The 23,287-nt window shown below is 46.4% G+C and overlaps 2 protein-coding genes across 2 annotated transcripts in view; both read right to left on the bottom strand.

The window, feature by feature from the left end:
• Positions 1 to 727: 727 nt before the first annotated feature.
• Positions 728 to 6,131, bottom strand: RSKR (ribosomal protein S6 kinase related). The gene is made up of 12 exons (XM_032163205.2): positions 5,937 to 6,131; positions 5,290 to 5,538; positions 5,112 to 5,195; positions 4,925 to 4,993; positions 4,484 to 4,553; positions 4,128 to 4,232; positions 3,910 to 3,950; positions 3,635 to 3,662; positions 3,434 to 3,523; positions 3,260 to 3,348; positions 3,010 to 3,120; positions 728 to 2,569 (listed from the first exon to the last, which is right to left on the bottom strand). Exons 1-12 carry the CDS (start codon positions 6,129 to 6,131, stop codon positions 2,348 to 2,350), a joined length of 1,353 nt encoding a protein of 450 aa, XP_032019096.2. The 3' UTR covers positions 728 to 2,347.
• A 768-nt stretch (positions 6,132 to 6,899) lies between these two features.
• BLTP2 (bridge-like lipid transfer protein family member 2) overlaps positions 6,900 to 23,287 on the bottom strand; it is a 30,563-nt gene continuing 14,175 nt past the window's right edge. The window contains exons 24-39 of the mRNA XM_058446089.1: positions 20,258 to 20,552; positions 16,345 to 16,502; positions 15,881 to 16,087; positions 13,505 to 13,604; positions 13,094 to 13,276; positions 12,312 to 12,433; positions 11,669 to 11,824; positions 11,463 to 11,584; positions 10,606 to 10,786; positions 9,069 to 9,159; positions 8,730 to 8,836; positions 8,459 to 8,594; positions 8,220 to 8,350; positions 7,937 to 8,038; positions 7,506 to 7,640; positions 6,900 to 7,090 (exon numbers count right to left, since the gene is read on the bottom strand). Coding sequence (XP_058302072.1) covers positions 6,908 to 7,090; positions 7,506 to 7,640; positions 7,937 to 8,038; positions 8,220 to 8,350; positions 8,459 to 8,594; positions 8,730 to 8,836; positions 9,069 to 9,159; positions 10,606 to 10,786; positions 11,463 to 11,584; positions 11,669 to 11,824; positions 12,312 to 12,433; positions 13,094 to 13,276; positions 13,505 to 13,604; positions 15,881 to 16,087; positions 16,345 to 16,502; positions 20,258 to 20,552 — 2,409 coding nt within the window. The 3' untranslated portion in view covers positions 6,900 to 6,907. The remainder of the gene's footprint in view (positions 7,091 to 7,505; positions 7,641 to 7,936; positions 8,039 to 8,219; positions 8,351 to 8,458; positions 8,595 to 8,729; positions 8,837 to 9,068; positions 9,160 to 10,605; positions 10,787 to 11,462; positions 11,585 to 11,668; positions 11,825 to 12,311; positions 12,434 to 13,093; positions 13,277 to 13,504; positions 13,605 to 15,880; positions 16,088 to 16,344; positions 16,503 to 20,257; positions 20,553 to 23,287) is intronic.

Genomic DNA, 23,287 nt, shown 5'->3' with positions numbered 1-23,287 from the left:
AAGAACATGACTAGCATACAAAATACATAAACACTTGCTGAAGGTAGACCACAAATTGGGCTCTAAATGGTCTAGTATCAGTACAAACAGAAAAATACAATCAGTTGAATATTTAGTGTCCTTAAGGTAAAAACCAAACAGCAATTCAGGAAAAGCATAACTGAGTCCAGAGAAAATTTCTCCCATGCATTCTTAAATAGAACATTATGAACTGTTATGATAAACACCCTTTACAGTATCCACAGCAATTAAATTTATTTTATTTTTTTCCTGAGACAGGATCTCACTCTGTTGCTCAGGCTGGATGCAGTGGCACGATCTTCACTCATTGCAACCTCCATCTCCTGGGTTCAAGCAATTCTTCCCCCTCAGCCTCCTGAGTAGCTGGGACTACAGTGTGCGCCATCATGACCGGCTAATTTTTGTATTTTTTTTGGGAGAGACGGGGTTTCACCATGTTGGCCAAGCTGGTCTCGAACTCCTGACCTCAGGTGATCCGCCCACCTCAGCCTCCCAAAGTGCTGGGATTACAAGTGTGAGCCACCACACCCGGCGAGCAATTAAATTTCATAGAGATTTTCATATGGATTACCAAAATCCAATTCAGAAAAAGCAATTCTGCAGAGGCCAATAAAATGCCAGCTATGCATGGGGAAATCTGGCTTAATCTAGAGACAGAATTAATAAATAGAACTACAGAGTACTCTCCAGACTGTCTTTTGTCTAGAGAGATTAGATGTAACTGAATAATATGGTCTAGATTAAAAACTTTCCCTTCAAGTCTCAGGACAAAAATGAAAATTGTGAGAAGTTAGTTTAAGAAAAGTGAAAAGAAGTCATAAAGGCCAAAACTGTATACAGATTTAAGGTCCAGATGACTTTCCTTACTAAAGGAAAAGGTTATTGAGATATGTCTCTAACCTTAAATCTTTTTTTTTTTTTTTTTTTTTTTTTTGAGACAGAGTGTACCTCTGTCACCCAGGAGTGCAATGGCGCAATCTCGGCTCACTGCAACCTTGGCCTCCAGGGTTCAGGCAGTTCTCCTGCTTCAGCCTTCCGAGTAGCTGGGACTACAGGTGCGCAACACCATGCCCAGCTAATTTTTGTATTTTTTAGTAGAGACAAGGTTTCACCATGTTGGTCACGCTGGTCTCGAACTCTTGACCTCAACTGATCTGCCCACCTTGGCCTCCCAAATAACCTTAAATCTTAAGGTTGATGCATGCCTCTTAATCTCTTGGTTTGCCCATCAGAAACTGAATCATGGGCTGACTAGGAGAAATTATCAGCTTAAAAATCCTATGCTTTTCAAAGAGGTTTTATTTTGGATAACTGTTCCAATTATAGACCTAGAGAAGACATTTAACCCACCCATGTTTCAGTTTCTATTTTCTTCCTCACTAGATTATTTTATTCACTTTTCAATTTTTAAAAATTAGATTTATTGCAGACTGGCCTCAAGCTCCCAGACTGTATTTTTAAGCTGCATTATTTAGGGATTGAAATGCCAGCTTTTGAGACTTTTGAAAAATTCACAGGCTGGGTGTGGAGGCTCACGCCTGTGAAGGTTGCAGTGAGCTGAGATCATGCCACTGCACTCCAACCTGGGTGACAAGAGTGAGACCCTATCTCAAAAACAAAAAAAAGGGCCTGGTGCAGTGGCTCACACCTGTAATTCCAGCACTTTGGGAGGCCGAGGCAGGCCGATCACTTGGGGTCAGGAGTTTGAGCCCAGCCTGGCCAACATGGTGAAACCCTGTCTCTACTAAAAAATACAAAAATTAGCTGGGCATAATAGTGTGCATCTGTAATCTCAGCTACTCGGGAGGCTGAGGCATGAAAATCACTTGAACCCAGGAGAAGGAGGTTGCCGTGAGCTGAGATCGCGCCACTGCACTCCAGCCTGGGCAACAGAGTAAGACTCTGTTTCAAAAAAAAAAAAAATTCATATTGCTTCTGACAAGCCTATTAAACACATCAATAGCAGCCTGGGAACCCATGAAGTATTATTATTGCTCAGGAAAGGAAACATGGCAGAGAAACAAGCAGAAGCAGCTCTGGCTGACAGCCTGAGGGTAAGAGCACTGGAGAAGTAAAGAAAAGGAAAAGGTCACCACCCTGATCTGACATGTTGAATTGAGAGGTAGGTTGTATGATAGGGAAGGTATAGCAGCTGTGGCTGCCAGTAGCAGAATGTCCAAGGTTGGAACTCTGGTCTAAAGCCTAGGAGAACAGAACGTTAAGAGGCTACAAAAAAACAAACTAGATTATCAAGGTGGTCATACTGAGTGGGCAGGGATGGAGATCTTCAGACTCCCAGCTGGGTCCCAATTTACAGTAGAGAGGCTCAAGCAGGGATAGGGTAGAGCAAGAAGGACTCCAGATCACAGTCAAAGTCGTCGAAGGGCATGGTCTCCGCTGAACTGGGCTGGGTAGCTTGTGTCTCCGTGACAAAGTTCACTGGCTGCTTCTGTAGGAGCTCTGGGTCAAAGGCCACACCCCGAAAGAAAGGGTGGACCTGGAAGTGATGCAAATAACGTAGACGATGGAGGGGGTTCTGGCATAAGAGCTGAAGGAAAATAGAGCATGAAGGATGAGTGACTAGGACAGGAAAGGCCTGAACAGAAAGGATGGAAAAGAAGAAGTTCATGGAGCTGTGGAGGGTAGGAATAAGAACCCTGAAGAGTAGATGATTTGTAAAAGAGGGAGAAATAGAGGCTAATTTGGGGCAAAGGTGGGAATAAGGAGCTGTGCTTGTGAGTTTTCAGATGAGTGTACAGTGTTCCACTCTCTCAGAAGGGACCTCTCTGTTCTAGATGGGGAGGAGATTTGGGGGACCAGGAACTTAGGAATGTGACTCAGTACAGCTTAGACGGCAAGTAGTTAGGTAGTTAAGTTGGAGCCCCCCCCAAAAAAATTGATGAGAGGAATGGGGAAAAATCACTTTAATGAAGGCAGGAGAGCATGAATGGTTTGGTAGCAAAGAAGGAAAGCAGTGCTCATCCTTACCTCATGGAGCAGGAGTGAGAGGCCCTGGTTAAGAGAAGCTGGGATCTCAGAGTCACTGTGGGTCACACTTGCCAACATGGCCACATGATCTCTCTCTGCAGCCACTGGAAACTGAGTTAAGAGATAGGGAGTGGAGGTGGGGGCAGGGGTTCATTCCTTAGTAGGAATACAGCAAGATTTCCTAAGGTCTTCCTTCTTCCCACCACAAGGCAAAGCTCTTCTCTGCCCAAAACTACTACTATTCTCTCACCTTTCCAGTCGCCAGAGAGAAAAGCAAGACACCCAGGGACCACCAATCAGCAGCATGGTTGTAAGGTCCTCCACTTAGGACCTCTGGGGCTACAGATTTCAAAGATACTCGTCACTGACATCCTTTAGCTATCCTCCTGCCCAATGCTTACCCATCAGCTTTAACCTCTCTCACCCATGTACTGAAGAGTGCCACAGATAGTGTAGGCTCGAGCTCCCTGGGGCACGTGGCGGGACAGACCAAAGTCTGTCAGTTTCAGATGGCCTATGAAAGAAGGTAAGACAACTGCACCACTGTTTCACCCCTCATCAGCCATGATTTATTCCCAAACCAAAGTACCTCTCATCCTGGGGCTAAGGAAGGAAAAAGACTTACCTCGTTCATCTAGAAGAATATTCTCCATCTGAAAGATCACAGGTGAGAAGTAATTCTTCCTCTTCCTTTCAACTCTCTTTCATCATGTATACACCCCAGCTGAAGGTGATGCCCTACTCAGCACTCAAATCTAAACTCAGAGAGCCCTTGCCCAAATCCTTGGCACCCATGGGGGCCCCAATGTCTACAGTTCTCAGCTCCCTAACTTCTTGGACTTGTTGGGACTTCTTATTGAGACTCTTTCTCAGACAAAGGGAAAAAGCACTTAACTCTACCTTCACGTCTCGATGCATGATGCCCAAGTCATGGAGATAGCCTGTGGATAACAAGTATGGGGCATGCTGCAGCTTTTCTGTCCTTTCCAGTTTCCCTAGTAGCCCTCATCCCATCCCTATCCTATTCTTTGACCTCCATTATTAATATTTATTCTTTACTCTCCTTGTTCCCAACTTAAATCTTCCCTCCCCATTTCCTTTACCACTGTTTCACTTACACAGTACCAGGACCAATTCGGCAGCAAAGAGACGGATGGAAGCCTCAGGAAAGCAGCCAACAGCCGACCAAAGGGAGTACAGATCTGTGCTGCAGTAGCTACACACTGCAAAGCCAGTGTGGAGCTACATACATTGCCAGAAGTCTAGGCAATGTTTGGGAGCTGCAATGCCTGGGCTCAAGGCATTGTAGGCCTCCTGCCCAAACTGATACCACCTGCTGTTCCCCTCCCTTTGGGACAGAGAGGTGCCATGAGAAGGGGGACAGAGCAAAGGCAGAACAAGCCAAAGAGGTAATCTCAGGTGGGGAATATGGTACAAAGACCCTGGGGGATGAGGAGACAGTCCAGTCACTCACTAATGAAAAGGTGCCGTTTTCCCTGCCAGCTGTCCCCCAAGCTGTGTACAAAGGGATGGTTGATCTGTCGCTAGGGACAAATAAAACAGGAAGTTAGGGAGGAACAGGGTCATTGAGAATAAAGGCAGCTGAGAAATCAGGTTTTACCCAGATGTGCAGAGGGGGAACTCAGAGGAACTCAATATTTGGAACTGACTATCTGGTAATCCTAGAACCAGCAAATACTAAGGAATACACTGGGTCATGCTTAAGAGATTTCCCTGGTAGGACATGGGAAAACTGTGTTGAGAGCTGATACTTTTCCCAGGATCTACTTTAGTGTTAAACTAGGCTGAAGCAGATGGAGGAGGCAGAACCAGGAAAAGAAGGTGGGCAAGAAAGGTACTTTCCCTACCTGTGGCCTAGCTCTTCCCACAATCCTTTCCAGCACTCTGTGCATACCTGGATGCTAACCTCCTCTTTGCACTGCCTCACGGTGTCCCTCTGTAGGACCTTTACCTTGGGCACCACCTATAAAAGGAGAGTAGCGATGACTCATAGAGGATAGTGCTATTGAATTGTTTATTCCTCCCAACTTCTCTGGAATCAAGATTGGAAACAGAGACTAATGTGGTACCTACGCCCCTACCTTCACTGCAAATACAGCTTTCTGGGTGCAATCTAGCACCTTGAGGACAGTTCCAAAGGAGCCTTTAGCCACAAGGCCTAAAATCTGTACAGAGAAATAGAGAACAGGCCAGTTGAGACTGGTCATTTCTAACTTCTCCCAAGGACTGAGACGCCACTCAGAGATTCCACTGACTTACCTTCAGCTGTGGCTGTCCCCTAATGGGCCTAATGGGAAACTCTGGTAGAAAGAGGTTGATGAACTGAGGCACTGGCCACTCTGGCAGAGGCTTCTCTACCAGTAGTGGGGCTGGCTTTAGGGACTCCCGGTGCAGAGAGTGATGCCCCCGTAGTTCCCAGAGTTCTTCCAGATCTGACCTGATGGTTCCCACACCTGACCAGAGGCTCTTCCAGCCTCGGGCCCAGGGGCCCCGGATGTTGCCACCCTGCTGAGAACCAAGGGAGCCACTCTAAACTTTCTGCTCCTGAGGCATAGCAGTTTCCACCCATCTTACTAGGCACTCCCTCCACTTAAGTCTCAACCCCTAGAGGTACATTTCTGAGCATGAGGCAAAATTCCCATTACCCTTGCTTTGTGCTAAGCCCCGGATTTCCTGGACACAATTCAAATCCTCTAGGAAAGTAATTGTTGGACATTTTCACCATGATGCATTAAGAGTACAGCCTGCACCTCAGTATTGGGCTGTGATGCTTTCACAGTACAGCCTCCCTGCCCCACCCCCACACTGGGTAATCACTGCCATGCTCCTAACCAGGAACTTCCCAGGCCTCAAGCCCATGTCTCCCTCTCCTCCCCTCAGTAGGCCGCCAGAGCCCCACAGCCTACCTTGTGAGGGACAGCCACCCGGGTGTGTTCCCCCTGCTGGGTGTGCTGCCCCTGCCGACAGCTTACTGCTCCCATCCCCAGCCTCTGCCTCCTCTCTCTGCTAAATCTGCTGTCCCAGTTATATAAGCAATTCCTCTCCCTGATGCTGCACGACACAAGCCCCGCCTCTTCCAGTCTGCAGAAACCCATCAGCATGGGGCCAGAGTCACACTAGGACTAGAAATTTCTGTGATAAGCTTCAGGGCAGAGGAAGGAAGGGGCCACCCTCAGAGTGGCAGCTGCAGGATGTTCTGGGTTGATGAGGGAGGAATTCACAGATTGAATGCATGCACTCAACATACACACAAAAAAATGAGCATCAAATTTAAAATATCTTTTTTTTTCTCTTTAAATCATTTTGCCATTCTCCAGGGTATATCCTACGGGGAAAGGTAGGGGACCCATGGCCAGCCCTGGCTCCTACTGCCAATCCTCCCAAGTGAACTTAGCACAGAGACTGGGGAGGGGTTGACCCCCACTCCAGAACACCAATACCTCTTTCATACATGGCAGTGGAGTGAGGATCAGAGGATCAGCCCCCTCCCGTTTCCTGGCACACAGGGAGGACAGTTACACTTAGAAATATAGATATAATATATTTATATATGTCTATAAAAATTTATCACACTTGATCAGGACTATCCCCCTACCCTTTCACTTGACCCCAAGGGAATAGGGTCCTGCCCTGGGCCCATTCCCTGGGTCTTGCTCTCTTGTTGCCTCTCTGGCCCTGAGCCTGATCAGCGTGAGACGGAACTCAGCATTATTGTCCACCATGCCCTGCAGTGAACAGGCCAGGAGCTGAAGGGTGATGCCTATGGGCTCTTGACACCCACAATCCTGGTGGATAAAGGGAAGCCCCTCCCACCCCACAAGTCCCTGGAGCCTGAGCCAGAGTCAGATCCTGTACTGCAGCCACTCGAATCGCCAAATCATTTGCGCCTGCCAAAGATGGACTTCTTGCCAGGGTTCTTGTCGCCCACACTTAAACCAATGAGGAGCCGGGCTTTCTCCTCCTCTTCCTGCTGTTGCATGTTCAGGTCCGATTTAGTTTCTAGCTTTCCCCGGACCTCAGAGCCTGTTGCAGGCTTCAGCCTTAGCTTCTCTTTGATTACCTGGCAGATTGGAGAGGAGTATAAGAAAATGTAAATATTAGTGGGCAGGCAGAATAAATCAAAATGAACCAAGACAATAAAGATTTATTAAACACATCCAAGGCACAATGGGGCAATTCACGTACAATGGTCTCTGCTTTCAAGAAGCTTACAGTCTAATTATAACCCCTTCTAAACTTTAGGTTGTTAGCTCTCAGTTCCCTAAAATCAATGGTGATATATGAAACACTCAGTAAACACTGAATTTAATAATCTGAGTGAGGTCATGGAGAGGGTAGGCATAGAAGCCACTCACTTCATGCACCTGCCCCTTCCCAAGGATATTTATTCATGGATTCTAAAACAAAAGGCTCCTGAAAAGAGGATCTGCCTGCCAGCCCCATTAGCCAAACAGCCATGAGCCCTGGCAGGATACCTGGGCAACCAGGGCTTTGCGGCTGTCCCTTTTGACAGCCATGGCAAAGTCTAGCCATGTCCATGTGTTGTTGTGGTACTCCAGACAGGGCAGCACCAGGTTAAGGTCACCCCAGTCCACACTGTTCTTCTCACCCTGTAAGAGGAGGGGGAGAGAAAAGAAAGAAAGAGGGGTGGGGAATACATCAGCTGCCATTTTGAGTCCCAGCCAGTCACTTGAGTGCAAGTCCTACAATAGTAACCTACGGATACCGATTTCCCCTTACCTCAGCCTCGTAATGGTGCTGACTCTTGAGGGGAGCAGAGGGAACAGCAGATTTATCACCCACAGCTCAGCGTCACAAACAACCTGGCTGTCTCCCTGTATAGAATCTCTGATCTTATCTGGTTCCCTTCCCACCCTGTTCTACAAAGTGCTTGAGAGGTGCAGACCTTGTAGCTGACACACAGTGGAACCTGTGGAATCTTTATGTAGATGAAGGAGTTGTTCATGGCAGCTCGCTCTTTCATCTTGTCAATGTCATCCACAGGGTGCTAAGAAAGGCAGGCAAGGCGTGTGGGCCCTGAATCCATCAGAAGAAACTCAGGACCCCAAACATCTCCCTCTTCTTTTATCCCTAGAATGGACTCAGAGGAAACCGAAGAAATCCCAAGCCACACCAAACAGGACCTCAAGACTCTCCCATTTTTCTATCATCAGGCGCATGTTTGGTACCTCTGGTGATTTGCGAAATGACCTTCTGACCCCAGAACTCCGAGTCAAACCCTGTGCCACACCCTTCCCAGGGCCCAGTGGTACTGCATCATCTGTTGCAATCAGCTGCCGAGGCTTCACCACTGGTATTCCTATGAAAAAGCAAGTGCACCAGCTGTCATCCATCCTCATTCTGAAGTCTCAGCTGCCTTTGGGGCTGCTACCCTATTCTTCTGGGGCTCCACCATAAAAGTTCTCACCCGTAGTCACCAGTTTGGACTTATCCTCTTCATCACCAACTTCATCATCTTCCACACTTCGGCCAGGAAAGAAAAAGCCCATCATTCTATGGAAGAACTGGTGTGTCAGCTGGATGGTGAGAGGCACCACATTTACCTAAAAAGGAAAAAGATTCAAGAAACAATTAAGCTCAGACACCATCATCAGTTTACCTACTCCTAATATCGTGTAACACACAGCTGGCTTTTGAATGTCCTTTGTTCCGAGGTCCCTAAGGGACTGCTTACTAACCTCAAAATGCTCCTTAACAGAGATACCCCCAACAGGGGGCCGAACTTTGCTGAAGAGGCGGAGAGCTAGCTGTCGCCCAGACTGGCAGGAGCTCTGGGGCCGCAGTACTACCTGGAGGATAGAGAGTAAACAAGAGCCCAACCCAATGTCCTTCCTGCCATAAAGCAACCCACAAATCCTCTGCAGAATGAGAGGAGAAGCAATGGTACTGCTAAGCTGGGCAAGCTTTCACCCTGTCAGATCACCACATTGTTTTCCATAGTGGATTTATATTGAAGGGCCGTTATAAATGCCCCGTGATAAAAACATGCAAATGGACTAGGAATGGGGAAAAAAGACTTGCCTTATAGACAGCATTGGGGAGGAGGTTGTTCATGGTAAACCAGCCCAACTCCAGAAGATGTTCTGCTGTGTCATCAGACTTATTCACCTATAAAGACAGATTTTGTCCCATCTACTATAATAAACCTTTCTCAGAAGTCTACTAGACAATTGTTATGTATCCAGTTTCTTTTCAGGCTCTACATATGCCTAATCCCAACCTTGAGATCTCCTTCAAACTCATACAATCAACACTCTTTAATCCAGTGTGTCTCATGGGCACTATTGTCCAGGACACTAAATGCTGGTAGTACTATCTAGCCCTTGTGACATTAAAAAATGTTCTAATTCATTTCCAAACGCTCCTTATAGGAGAAAGTAATAATACTGCCTTCTTTACGTCAATGGCAGAAAAGCTGAATGTCAGTATTAGAATATTCTATTCCAAACTAGACATGACAGATTATTTGCCTCTGGGCCATACTTCTAGGGATCATCTTCTTACTCAACAAGAGAAGCATCTGATCAAACTCATCTGTATCTGTATCTTATTTTTATTTTTTTGAGACAGGGTCTCACTCTGTTGCCCAGGCTGAAGTGCAGTGACACAACCTTGGCTCACTACAACATCCATCTCCTGCGTTCAAGCGATTCTCCTGCTTCAGCCTCCTGAGTAGCTGGGCTTACAGGCACACACCACCACACCCAATTAACTTACTTTTTTTTTTTTTTTTTTTTTTTTGAGATGGAGTCTCGCTCTGTCACCAGGCTGCAGTGCAGTGGCACGATCTCAGCTCACTGCAACCTCCACCTCCCAGGTTCAAACGATTCTCTTGCCTCAGCCTCTGGAGTAACTGGGACCACAGGCACGTGCCACCACGCCTGGCTAATTTTTGTATTCTTAGTAGAGATGGGGTTTCACCATGTTGGCCGGGCTGGTCTTCAGCTCCTGACCTCAGGTGATGCACCTGCCTCAGCTTTCCAGAGTGCTGGGATTATAGGTGTGAGCCACCGTGCCTGGCCTATCATATATGTTTTTAATTATTTATTTTCTTTTTTAGAGACAGGGTTTCACTCTGTTGCCCAGGCTGAAGTGCAGTGGTGTGATCACAGCTCACTGCAGGCTTGAACTCCAGGGCTCAAGCAATCCTCCTGCCTCAGCCTCCCAAGTAGCTGGGACCACAGGTATGCACCACGATGCCCAGCTAATTTTTAAAATTTTTGTTGAACTCGACTTTAAGCAATCCTCCCACCTCAGCCTCCCAAAGTTATGGGATTACAGGCATGAACCACTACACGTGGCCTGTATCATTTTTTAAAAATTATTTTATTTCTTTGTTCATTCTTACTCTCCCCCTATGGCATCAGAGCTGTATGTGTATCATTCATTATAAACAGATGTGTCTAAGGAAGCTCTGCTCATGTTTCCAATCATACTATTATTAATAATCATACAATAATTAGCCCCTTTTTATTTCTCTTTTATGAGTTAGACTCCTAAGCTAGGTCAATGTTTCAATACAGCTGCCTTTGTGTGACCATATACCACAGATACCTTGCTGTAGAGGAACCTCTGCAGTTCTAATTCAGCAATTCCCAGCTGTCCATCCTCCTCTGTCAGGCGCCACCGTGCCTGAGCAAAGTAAAACTCAGTGCGACGGACCACACTCACATCTTCTTGCTGCTTTCGCAGCTCCATCTTGTTAGCCCGCTGCAGTTGGAAATCCTTAAAACACCTGTAAGTGGACAGGGGAGCCAAAGCCAGTAAGGGAAACAGCACATGGGTTGGGGGTGGGATAGAATGCTCTAGAATGATGCAGGAGGTAAACCCAGAAATTAATCTATTCTGGGTTAGCCAGTCCCTACATTTTTTTCACTGAATTTACTGCTCCTGACATTCTAGGTCATAGGAGCACAAATCCCATCTTTCAGCTCTATAGCTTCTTGATAAAGTAGTGTCTTCCCACTAATAATTCCTACAATTTTATCTGCAATTGTATACTGATCAACTTCAAGACATTTTCATATGTTTATGTCAGGTTCATTTAAAAAAAAAAGATATTTTCAGTTCAAGATGCATAGTATCAAGGCCACCAAAGTGATCTTTCAGCTGGGTGTGGTAATCCCAGCTCACAGCACTTTGGGAGGCCAAGGCAGGAGGATTGCTTGAGCCCAGGAGTTCCAGACCAGCCTGGTCAACATAGTGAGACCACTTTGTCTCTTAAAAAAAAAAAAAAAAAGTGATCCTTCCCAACTACCCATTTTCTTATTCAGGAAGAGATGTCTGAACCTACTCCTACATCAGCCTTTGATAATGCACACTAGACCTAAAGATAGTCAAAACACGGGCAAGAAAGAGAACTGCCTCTAACTGGGGCACTGGAACAGGGCAAGGAAAGAATACTGGGGCACCTGATGAGGATATTCAGTTCTTCACTTTCCAGCTGCAGGTTGGCCTTCTCCTGGTTTAGCTGCAACTGAAGCTTCTGGTTCAGGTCAAGCAGATTCTCATTCTTGCTGTCATCCTGCAAAGACTAGGGAACCAGGATAGAATCTGAGAGACCACCCTCGTTCTAGGAGACTTCCTGGTTCTCAAACTATCTATCTGCAGTGACTACCTTCATGATAGAATACATCTGCTTCTCCAGCTGTCGTATTTGGGCCACATGCTGCCGCACAGCCTCCTGCAAATGCAGTATGCTGCTGCGTTGCTCCTCTGGATTGCTAGAGATCTCAAGCTGGAACCTGACCCGTTGCTTCTTCTCACTATGTTCCTAAAGGAATGGAAAGGGAAATGAATACTATTTTTAAGTAGACAAGTCTTGTGGTAAAGTGAAATAGAGAAAGGAGAAAGAAATGGGGGGGATCTCTTCTAGAAAGCTAACCTTTATCTGTCACTGGTAATAGCAACAGTAGTAGGTCAATGCAGAAAATTTGGCAATGTGGATTTCACAATAGGTCAGGCCCAACAGGATGGGATGGAGGTGGAAGCAGGGAATAGTAAATGTTTTTAGAGGTGTCTAGGTGACTGAGTAGAGAAATGACTAGGAGAAAACAAGCACAAGCCCTACGGTCTGAGAGATATTCAGGCCTTTCCTAAGTAAGTGGAATTTCAGTTGTCACTGTCCACTAAGAGAATGTATCAACCACAAGGCCCTTTTTCAGTGTGAAGCATGGCTTTTCTTACAGAAGCCCAAATAAAGCACAAAGTCTGGGTGTTCCTGTGAGGCTAACCAGCATTCTACAAGGGCCCATGCTCACCTTCCGCTTAGGTTCTACGTGGAGCAGCAGGTTGTTGACAATGTCCAGGATCATGGCATACTGAGCTGGGTTGGTGGAAATTTCCAGCTCATGGTGGATAAGGGTGAAGGTATCCACAGCCCCTAGATAATTGTTGGCAGCTAAATAAAAGGCTCAAGTTTCTACCTAAATATCTACTCCATCTCTTAACCCACATTTGGAACCACCCCACTAGTCAACCCCACAGAAAGGGTGAGAGGTGCTCATGGGCAGAAACATGTTTATTTCAGAATCATAAACAATGCCCATTCATCCCAGCTCCCTCCAAGAATAGAGGTTATTTTCTCATAGCAGAACTTACAAAAAGTAGAGCAAAGTGAAATGTTAATGCCAGTGCACAGTGGATTTTTAATAACTCTACTGTCTCAAAACCACCAAGGAGGCCGGGCACGGTGGCTCACGCTTTTAATCCCAGTACTTAGGGAGGCCGAGGCGGGCGGATCACGAGGTCAGGAGATGGAGACCACGGTGAAACCCCGTCTCTACTAAAAATACAAAAAAAAATTAGCCAGGCGTGGTGGCGGGCGCCTGCAGTCCCAGCTACTTGGAGAGGCTGAGGCAGGAGAATGGCGTGAACCCGGGAGGCGGAGCTTGCAGTGAGCCAAGATTGCGCCACTGCACTACAGCCTGGGCGACAGAGCGAGACTCCGTCTCAAAAAAAAAAAAAAAAAAAACCACCAAGGAAATAACTACTTTCACAATTTCTCTAGTCCCCTCCTAAAAGCCTTTCAAGCCCTGAATACCTTCCTGCTTCTTTAGGAGATCTTCCTTTTCCTGGTTCTCAAGAACTTCAGGTGGCTTAATCTGAGTTGCTAGTTCAGGATCAATGTCATGGCTGTAACTAATATAGTACATTCGGCAGTTGCAACGCGAAATGATCCGCTGGACTTGCTGGGCTTGCTGTGCCTCAGCTGGCTGGTTCCAATCTGGGAAGAGGTGGGAAAGAGATAAGAAAAAGACATTCTCAATAAAGGTAATATGAGAGCCTCCCAGCTATGTCTTGGAAACTCCAGAAACACTGCTTTCAACCTAGCCTAGCACAAAATGGTCCTACTCCAGCATATGTTGACGTTAAGAATAGGTAGGGAAATGAGGTCCCTTTGGGATGCACATCTGCTCCTAATCATTTGATGCAGAGGAGGGGGAGGGCTGACCTGTGGTTGTGGTAACCATGCCGCCCACTGCCTGCCCACTCTCCATCAGCTCCTGCACAGAGTCCAGACTACGCTGCCGGTGCTCCTCGATATTCTTCACCTAAAGACAGAGATGCAGGCAACTTTAGCTCCTGGGAAAAGAGTGGCTTGTCCTGGACAACTGGATGACAGATCTCCATGTTTCAAGTAGTTACACTTACTATCTGGACTTCCACTGCATGGAATAGCTTGAACCGTATCTCCCAGGATAGAGGACATACTTATCTCATTCTCTTGCCCCAGTCTACCCAAATTCTCCAACCCAACTGAGTTACATGCACACTTTGCCAGGCCCGCAGGTCTCGAGCCAGAGAAACAATGAGCAAGGTTCAAATCTAATCATGTCATGGGCAAAATATCTCATTAAAAAAAAAATGACGTTCCCACCCATTTTGGTATTTGTTCCATTTGTGTTCTTGCTGTTTTCTATCTTCAGATAGATAACCACTCTGACAATGTTGCCATAGGGGAAGGGAACTGAATTATTTTTATTCACTCTACCAAGCTGAAGTCAGAGTGAATAACATTGAGTGAGATGGGAAGACCACAGCAGATGGTGGATCTGACAAGTCTCAAAAAAATATAGGAAAGGCCAGATCAAAGTCCCTTGTACCTAAGCCAAAGACGTTCCACTCTAATGCTAGTATCGCAGCCTGAGGGGGGCGGGGGGAAAGAGTTCACCCACAAAAGAAGGCATGCCTAAAAGCAGCAGAGGCGCAAAAAATGCCAGAAAGATCCTGACAGCTCATCCATTCTACTTCTGCATGGGTAGTTAACACCTGTGCTTACCTCCTAAGACTACTGATAAAGAGCACTGCTTGCCTGAATGAACCACAGCTCTTATATATCCGCATGACTTCTTATATTACCAACAACCAGTCCCTGACACGGCTTGACATCTGATCTAAATGCTCATTACCTCTTATTACAACTTGAGGTTGCCTGGATTAAGCCCTAAGGTCCTTGATATAAGAAGCATCAGCCAGGGAAGTGCAAAGAGGGATCAGTTTTATCCCCACTAAGTAGAACTGCAAATGGATTTATCACTGTGGTCCTTACCAGATACAGCTAGATCCTGTAATTCATATGGGGAGTGTACCATGCCCGGTACAATGTGGGCACTTAACACCTGTTAAATAAGTAATAATGCACAATACTGACTAGGCATATCTCATAATCAATAGACTCTCCAATAATTCTGATGGTATTATATCTTAGAAGTTACAAGGTAAAATATAACCTGGTTCAGTTTTACCAAGAAGCTGAAAAGAAAATTAACAACCATGCAATGCAAAGACAGGCTCCTTCCCTTGTTTCTGCCAACTGCTCACAATCTCACCATCTAACAAAAACATTATCTTGGCTAGGTGGGGTGGCTCACGCCTGTAATCCCAGCACTTTGGGAGGCTGAGGCAGGCGATCATGAGGTCAGGAGCGCGAGACCAGCCTGGCCAACATGGTGAAACCTTGTCTCTACTAAAAATACAAAAATTAGCTGGGCATGGTGGGGTACGCCTGTAATCCCAGCTACTCAGGAGGCTGAGGCAGGAGAATGGCTTGAACCCAGGAGGCAGAGGTTGCAGTGAGCTGAGTTCGCACCACTGCACTCCAGCCTGAGCTACAGAGCAAGACTCCGTCTCAAAAAACAAACAAACAAAAACAAACAAAACCACATTATCTTGCCACACACTTAGACCTCCCCAGACATACTGACTTAAAAAAAAAAAAAAATGAGTATTTTCCACCTGAATAAAGCTTTATATTTTCAAAGCACCTTATCATGTGATCCTTTCAACAATCTTGTGAGGGTGAAGTATCAATTCCATTTCACAATTAAAGGTGACTTGTCCAAGAGCTCATGGCTACTATAATGGGAAAGCTATCAATAGAACTCACATAACCTGACTCCTAGGCAGTCTTTCATTCAACCTCACTGCCTTGCTGAAATAACCAATCAGTCATTTTCATGAGAGGACAGAGAAAGGGCAGATAGTGAACTTACTGAAAATTCTCAGAGTCACTGCCTGTTTTCTTGGCTGCCTGCTGATTAGTGCGAACATTAATAGGGATCAGCAATCTTAAAGAGTAAAACAGTTCCAGTCCATTTTATGCTAGTTCTGAGAAATGAGTTTCTTTTGCAATGAAATAGAACACCATGAGGAGAAAAAAAAAAGCATTACATGCTTCCAGACCAGAGACTGCCCACATTCAAGGTGTTATTAGCCTCATTATTCTGCTAAGCTAGTAACAGCAGGTTACTGTCAAGAATCTTCCAGCCATTAGAAAGTCTATGGAAAACCAGGAATATAATGGGCCTTCACAAACCCACTGACTAACCTCTAACCAGAGCTGTCGGCCATCCTGCTCTGTGGGGCTGCTTTCAGTGGTGGCAAAGTACTGCATGCCATCCAAGAGGCAAGTCCAGGATGTCTTTTGCTTCAATGTATCACCATACCAGGCTGGATGGTGCTGGCACTGAAGCAGTTGGGCTTTGGCAGCTGACACAATGACACAGCCTTCTGTCTCTGCTCCACGAAGAACCATCTATGCCAGAGATAGAAGCAGAGTTAAGCTACCAAGGAAGATGAGGTTATTGTATCAATCACTGCAGCTAGGTCTAATTCTGGCTTACCGAGTAAATTTTACTGGCTTTTAGACATAGAAGTGATTATCTATGATACCTATGAGAAGGACAAATTTTTTGGAGCTCTATTCACCCATTCATATTTAGAGGTGGGAGAAGGGGAACAATATGATCATGATCTAGCCTGATGTTGAGGTAACTTGTAAAGAGAAGGTACCTGACAGTTGACCAGTTCAATAAGGCAGTTTCGGTTGTATATGTCATCCGTCTGGCAGGCAGCAATGCCACACAACTGGTCACTCATGCCTGACTCCTCTTCTGTGAACACTACAAACCTGTCTGTCTCTTCAATTAGCTTCTGCAACATGTAAGCACCTGGCAGAGAAATAGGAAGCAGGGAAAGGTCACAGTCTCAAAGGGAAAGACTTTTCCCTTTCCAGAGCCAAACTGATCTTCCCTCAATTTATCTGGCTAGGTAAGGGCTTAGAATACATCCTCCCAAACCTAGAACTTTAGCCCAGCCCATCCCTTGACCCATGAAGGCAAAACAAGGGTTATTTCATTTTCCCTTCAATTTTAATAAAAGTAACAGATTTCCAGGCTGGGCACGGTGGCTCAGGCTTGTAATCCCAGCACTTTGGGAGGCTGAGGCGGGCGGATCACGAGGTCAGGAGATCGAGACCACAGTGAAACCCCGTCTCTACTAAAAATACAAAAAATTAGCCAGGCGTGGTGGCGGGCGCCCGTAGTCCCAGCTACTCGGAGAGGCTGAGGCAGGAGAATGGCGTGAACCCAGGAGGCGGAGCTTGCAGTGAGCTGAGATCACGCCACTGCACTCCAGCCTGGGCGACAGAGCAAGACTCTGTCTCAAAAAAAAAAAAGAGTAACTCTCATGAGATTGCTATGAAAGTTTAATGGGGCCAGGCGCAGTGGCTCACGCCCGTAATCCCAGCACTTTGGGAGGCTGAGGTGGGCAGATCACGAGGTCCGGATATTGAGACCATCCTGGCCAACATGGTGATACTCCATCTCTACTAAAAATACAAAAATTAGCCAGGTGTGGTGGCATGCACCTGTAATCCCGGCTACTTGGGAGGCTGAGGTAGAAGAATAGCTTGAATCCAGGAGACGGAGGTTGCAGTGAGCTGAGATCGCGCCACTGCACTCCAGCCTGGTGACAGAGCAAGACTCCGTCTAAAAAAAAAAAAAAAGAGAAGAAAATTTTATGGAATAATACATAAAAATACTCTCTTAGCTCTATGCTGAAATTCCCAAATATCTATCTTTAGCCCTAAGCTTTTAGACCCTAATTTCCAGCTGTTTGTTAGACATTATATTGATAGCCTACTAGTGACACAAATTCAGCATGCCCAAATGTGAACTCAACAACCCTACACCTCCCAAACCTGTTTAGTCCCAGGCTCTATTTCTGATATTACTGTTACCATCATGCCAGTCATGGGGCTCAAAATCTAGTCGTTATAATTTTCTCCCTTTAACTCCTCCTTCCAACCAGTGGTCAGTTCTCCCATACGCACAATAATGTTTCCATCCATCTTATCTCCATTCCTACTGCCTCTACCTAGTTCTAGCCCTCAATGCTTTTTTTTTTTTCCTTGAGATGGAGTTTCACTCTTGTTGCCCAGGCTGCAGTGCAATGGCACAGTCTCGGCTCACTGCAACCTCCGCCCCCGGGTTCAAGCAATTCTACCGTCTCAGCCTCCCGAGTAGCTGGGATTACAGGCACGCATCACCACACCCGGCTAATTTTTGTATTTTTAGTAGAGACAGGGTTTCACCATGGTGGCCAGGCTGGTCTCAAGCTCCTGACCTCGTGACCCATCCGCCTCAGCCTCCGAAAGTGCTGGTATTACAGGCGTGAGCCACTGTGCCTGGCCCCAGCCCTCAATGCTTCTTACTGAGACACCATAATAGTTTCCTAATTTGTCTCCCCACCTCCAGTTTCTTCCTCTCCAATCCTCCTACACGCTACTGCCAGATCTGTCTTCATAAAAGTAAAACAATGACACACCCATATTCAAAAACATTCAGTAGTTCACCACTGCCTACTGTACAAGGACCAAAAACTCCTTAGCCCTACATGAAAGGTCTTTGATGATCTACTCCAGCTTTCCTTTCCCGTCTTTTCTCTCACTCCTCTCCTTTAGTTACTCTCTCTGCCAACTAAGAGAGACTGTTTACTCTCTGTGATACTGTGAAATATATATTTGGTCTTCCCTGCTTCCTGGCATATAAAATCTAAAATCATTAGTGCCTCCTAAGTGATGTCTTTTTGTGTGCTGAGTTGACTAGTTGCTGGCAGCCCCTAAGTAGCTTCCGGATGGTAGCTGGTCACTGGAAAGACCCAGGCAGGATTAGAGGGTTATAACTTTCAGCCGCCCCCCACCCCTCCTCCCCACCCACACACACTTCCTGGGAAAAGAGGGGCTGAAGGCTAAGTTAATCACCAATGGCCAATGGTTTAATCAATCATGCCTACATAATGAAGTCTCCATTAAAAACCCAAAAGGACAGGGTTTGGAGAGCTTCTGGATAGCTGAACACATAGAGGTTCCTGGGGCGTAGCATGCCTGCCTGGGGAGGGCATAGAAGCTTCCCACCACTTCCCATACCTCGCACTATGCATCTCTTCATCCGTATCCTTTGTAATACCCTTTAGAGTAAACCAGTAAACATGTTTCCTTTGGTCCTGTGAGCTGCTCTAGCAAATTAATTGAACCTAAGGAGGGGGTTGTGGGAACCCGTTTATAGCCAGTTGGTGAGAAGCACAGATAAAGTAACCTGGAGCCTGTGACTGGCATATGAAGGAGAGGGGCGGGCTTAGAGACTGAGTCGTCAACCTTTGGAATCTGATGCTGTCCCCGGGTAGATAGTGTGAGAATTGAACTGAATTAGAGGACACCCAACTGGTGTCCACTGCAGAATTAATTGCTTGCTTATTGGTTGGGAAAAATTCCCACACATTTGGTCACAGAAGTCTTCTGTGTCAATTGTTTTCGAGTGAGGGAATAGAAAAAACACTTTCGAGTTTGGGTTTTTCCACTCAAGACTCTCCTTTGAACACACTAAGCTTTCAAACTCCACTCCTACTCAGATTATTCCCTCTGCATTGATTGCCCTTCTACCCCATTTCTACATGTTCAAACCATATTAGGTTTTCAAGGCCTGGCTCAAATGCTACTTCCTCAATAAACCCTCCCCTGATGGTATTCCCCCCTTCACTCCTGTCCGCAATAACTCTTTTTTTTTTTTTTTTTGAGACAGAGTCTTGCTCTGTCGCCCAGGATGGAGTGCAGTGGTGCGATCTCGGCCCACTGCAAGTTCTGCCTCCCGGGTTCACGCCATTCTCCCGCCTCAGCCTCCCAAGTAGCTGGGACTACAGGCACCCACCACCATGCCCGGCTAATTTTTTTATATTTTTAGTAGAGACGGGGTTTCACCATGTTAGCCAGGATAGTCTCGATCTCCTGACCTCGTGACCCGCCCACCTCAGCCTCCCAAAGTGCTGGGATTACAGGCGTGAGCCACCGTGCCCAGCCCCATATTCTTTTTTTTTTTGAGATGGAGTCCTGCTCTATCACCTCCACCTCCTGGGTTCAAGCAATTCTTGTGCCTTAGCCTCCCAAGTAGCTGGGATTACAGGTACGTGCCACCATGCCTGGCTAATTTTTTTTGTATTATTTTTAGTAGAGATGGGGTTTTGCCATGTTGGCCAGGCTGGTCTTGAACTCCTGACCTCAAGTTAACCACCCACCTCAGCCTCCCAAAGTGTTGGAATTACAGGAGTGAGCCACTGCGCCCATCCAACTCCCATTTTCTTTTATTTCTGTCTTATGGTATTTACCACTTTGCTTCTTTCCCTTACTCATCTTGTTTTGGCTCCAGCACTCCCCTTCTGATCCTCTTCTGGCCATAGGACCAGACCATTTAATGCCCCAACATCACTATTACTTAATATGTAAGACTTAGGTGGGCTAAGAAGGAAAAATAATAGTTTCACTTCTTTACCTAGATAGAAGCACCATGATTCAGTCCTTTTCAAACTCCTGTCCAAGCCCATATCCATGTTCTAAACCCAAACCCATAAAGTCTCATCTCCCCGAGCTTACCTCCTGATGACCCCTTATCAGGCCGTCCACTGAAGCTGGGAGTGTTAACACGAGGTGGGGCTGAGGCACTAGTTGGGACACCCCGCTTTGGCTTTTTGGCTGGCATCTGTGGATCAATCTTTAACCCCTTCAGGGCCTCAGTAGAGAGATTACGTTTGAGTACAGCTGCCTTTTTGTAGCCATCATATAACCCAAAGGCAATGTCTCGATTGGTAGTTGTCCAGGAAATCCGTAAATCTACTAAGTGCAGCTGATGTGTATGAAAGGTAGGATCCCCATCACGAGTAGAGAGCTCCTAAGAAACAGGAAAAGGACTTCAGGGTAGCATGGAAATTGCCCCCAATGCCACAAACGCAGTGATAAGAGAAAAGTTTGTTGAATAAGAAACCTGTTGGCCAGATGCCATGGCTCATGCCCATAATTCCAGCACTTTAGGAGGCCGAAGCAGGCAAATCACGAGATCAGGAGTTTGGGACCAGCCTGGCCAACCTGGTGAAACCCCATCTCTACTAAAAATACAAAAAATTAGCTGGGTGTGGTGGCTGGTACTGGTAATCCCAGCTACTCAGGAGGCTGAGGCAGGAGAATCGCTTGAACCTGGGAGGCGGAGGTTGCAGTGAGCCAAGATCACACCACTGCACTCCAGCCCGGGAGACAGCAAGAGACACAGTCTCAAAAAAAATAAATAAAATAAAGAAATTCGCTGGGCGCGGTGGGGAGACAGACCCTGGAGAAAGAAAAACTAAGTGGTCTTGGCTTTTATATTACATTCGAACAATACCTACCGTATTTTATTCGTTATCAAATGTGTTTAGAGTTCCTCTAAACTTTTTTTTTTTTAAGAAATGCAGTCTATTTTGCCCAGACTGGTCTTGAACTCCTGGCTTCAAGCAATCTTCCTGCCTTAGTCTCCCAAGTAGCTGGAACTACAGGCACAAGCCACTGTGCCTGGCCCCACTTTGTTTTTTAAATATATTTATTTATTTTTATTTATTTATTTGAGACAGAATCTGGCTCTGTCTCTCAAGCTGAAGTGCAGTGGTGTGATTTTTTTTTTTTTTTTGAGAGAGTCTCACTCCATCACCCACGCTGGAGTGCAGTGGCATGATCTTGGCTAAGTGCAACCTCCGCCTCCCAGGCTCAAGTGATTCTCATGCTTCAGTCTCCAAGTACCTGGGATTACAGGTATGTGCTACCACACCTGGCTAATTTATCTATTATTTATTTATTTATTATTTATTTATTTTTTGGAAACAGTCTCACTTGTCACCCAGGCTGAAGTGCAGTGGTGCGATCTCAGCTGGCTGCAACCTCCACTTCCCAGGTTCAAGTGATTCTCCTGCCTCAGCCTCCCGAGTAGCTGGGATTACAGGCACCTGCCACCACGCCCAGCAAATTTTTGTATTTTTTAGTAGAGACGGAGTTTCACCATATTGGCCAGGCTGGTCTCAAACTCCTGACCTCAAATGATCTGCCCACCTTGGCATCCCAAAGTGCTGGGATTACAGGCGTGAGCCACTGCACCTGGCCTAATTTTTGTATTTTTAGTAGAGACAGGGTTTCACCATGTTGGCCAGTCTGGTCTCAAACTCCTGACCTCAAGTGATCCATCTGCCTCAGCCTCCCAAAGTGTAGGGATCACAGGTGTGAGCCACTGCACCCAGCCTCAATGGTGCAATCCTGGCTCACTACAACCTCTGCCTCTTGGGCTCAAGCCATCCTCCTACCTCAGCCTCCTGAATAGCTAGGACTACAGGTGCATGCCACCATGCCTGGTTAATTTTTTTGTATTTTTTGTAGAAACCGGGTTTCACCATGTTGCCCAGGCTGGTCTGGAACTCTTGAGCTCAAGGGATCCACCCACCCTGGCCTCCCAGAGTGCTGGGATTACAGGCATGAGCCATCACACTTTGCCTATTTATTTGTGAGATGGGGTTTCACTCTGTCACCCAGGCTGGAGAGCAGTGGCGTGTTCATGGCTCACTGCAGGCTCAATTTCCCAGACTCCAGCCATCTTCCCCAGCCTCCCGAGTAACTGGGACCACAGGCACATGCCACCACACCCAGATAACTTTTTGTATTTTTGGTAGAGACAGGGTTTCCTCATGCTGCCCAGGCTGGTCTCAAACTCCTGAGCTCAAGCAATCCACCTGCTTCAGCCTCCCAAAGTGTTGGGATTACAGGCATGAGCCACCTGAGCCCAGCCCCCAACTGTATTTTTTTTTTTTTTTTTTTTTTTGAGACGGAGTCTCACTGTCGCCCAGGCTGGAGTGCAGTGGCGCAGTCTCGGCTCACTGCGAGCTCCACCTCCCGGGTTCATGCCATTTTCCTGCCTCAGCCTCTCCGAGTAGCTGGGACTACAGGCGCCCGCCACCACGCCCGGCTAATTTTTTGTATTTTTAGTAGAGACGGGGTTTCACCATGGTCTCGATCTCCTGACCTCGTGATCTGCCCGCCTCGGCCTCCCAAAGTGCTGGGATTACATGGGATTACAAGCGTGAGCCACCGCGCCCGGCCTTTTTTTTTTTTTTTTTTTTTTTTTTTTGGAGACAGCATCTTGCTCTGTCACCCAGCTTGGAGTGCAGTGGTGCGACCTCGGCTCTCTGCAACCTCCACCTCCCAGGTTCAAGAGATTCTCCTGCCTCAGCCTCCCAAGTAGCTGGGGCTACGGGCATGTGCCAGCATTCCCAACTAATTCTTTTGTATTTTTAGTAGAGACGGGGTTTCACCATGTTGGTCAGGCTGGTCTCGAACTCCTGACTTCAAATGATCCATCCGCCTTGGCCTCCCAAAGTGCTGGGATTACAGGCATGAGCCACCGCACCCAGCCCTCCCCCAGTTTATTTTAAATGACTTGAGAATTTCAACTTGAAATCCTTCCCTAATTGGGGGAAAAGTCAGTACCAATTTTTTTTTTCAGTGTTAGGAAAAAATTTTACTCTATTTCTTAAAGAATAAGATACTATTTTTAGGAGAGAAAGAAAAAGTATTTTCAAAAAGAAGGATGCTGATACAGCTAAACCAAGTGAG

This window comes from Hylobates moloch, unplaced genomic scaffold (genome assembly GCF_009828535.3).
Source record: "Hylobates moloch isolate HMO894 unplaced genomic scaffold, HMol_V3 SCAFFOLD_10, whole genome shotgun sequence".
Taxonomy (NCBI): Eukaryota; Metazoa; Chordata; class Mammalia; order Primates; family Hylobatidae; genus Hylobates; species Hylobates moloch.
This window is presented reverse-complemented; position numbering and strand designations above follow the sequence as displayed.

Bases quoted from the DNA above. Each gene is read 5' to 3' on its own strand.
- RSKR (XM_032163205.2), bottom strand. From the start codon at position 6,131: ATGCTGATGGGTTTCTGCAGACTGGAAGAGGCGGGGCTTGTGTCGTGC. The intron at 3,349-3,433 runs GTGAGAGAGGTT...TGAAATCTGTAG, and splicing joins TGGCACTCTTCAGTACATGG to CCCCAGAGGTCCTAAGTGGA. The intron at 2,570-3,009 runs GTAAGGATGAGC...ATTTTCCTTCAG, and splicing joins TCTCACTCCTGCTCCATGAG to CTCTTATGCCAGAACCCCCT.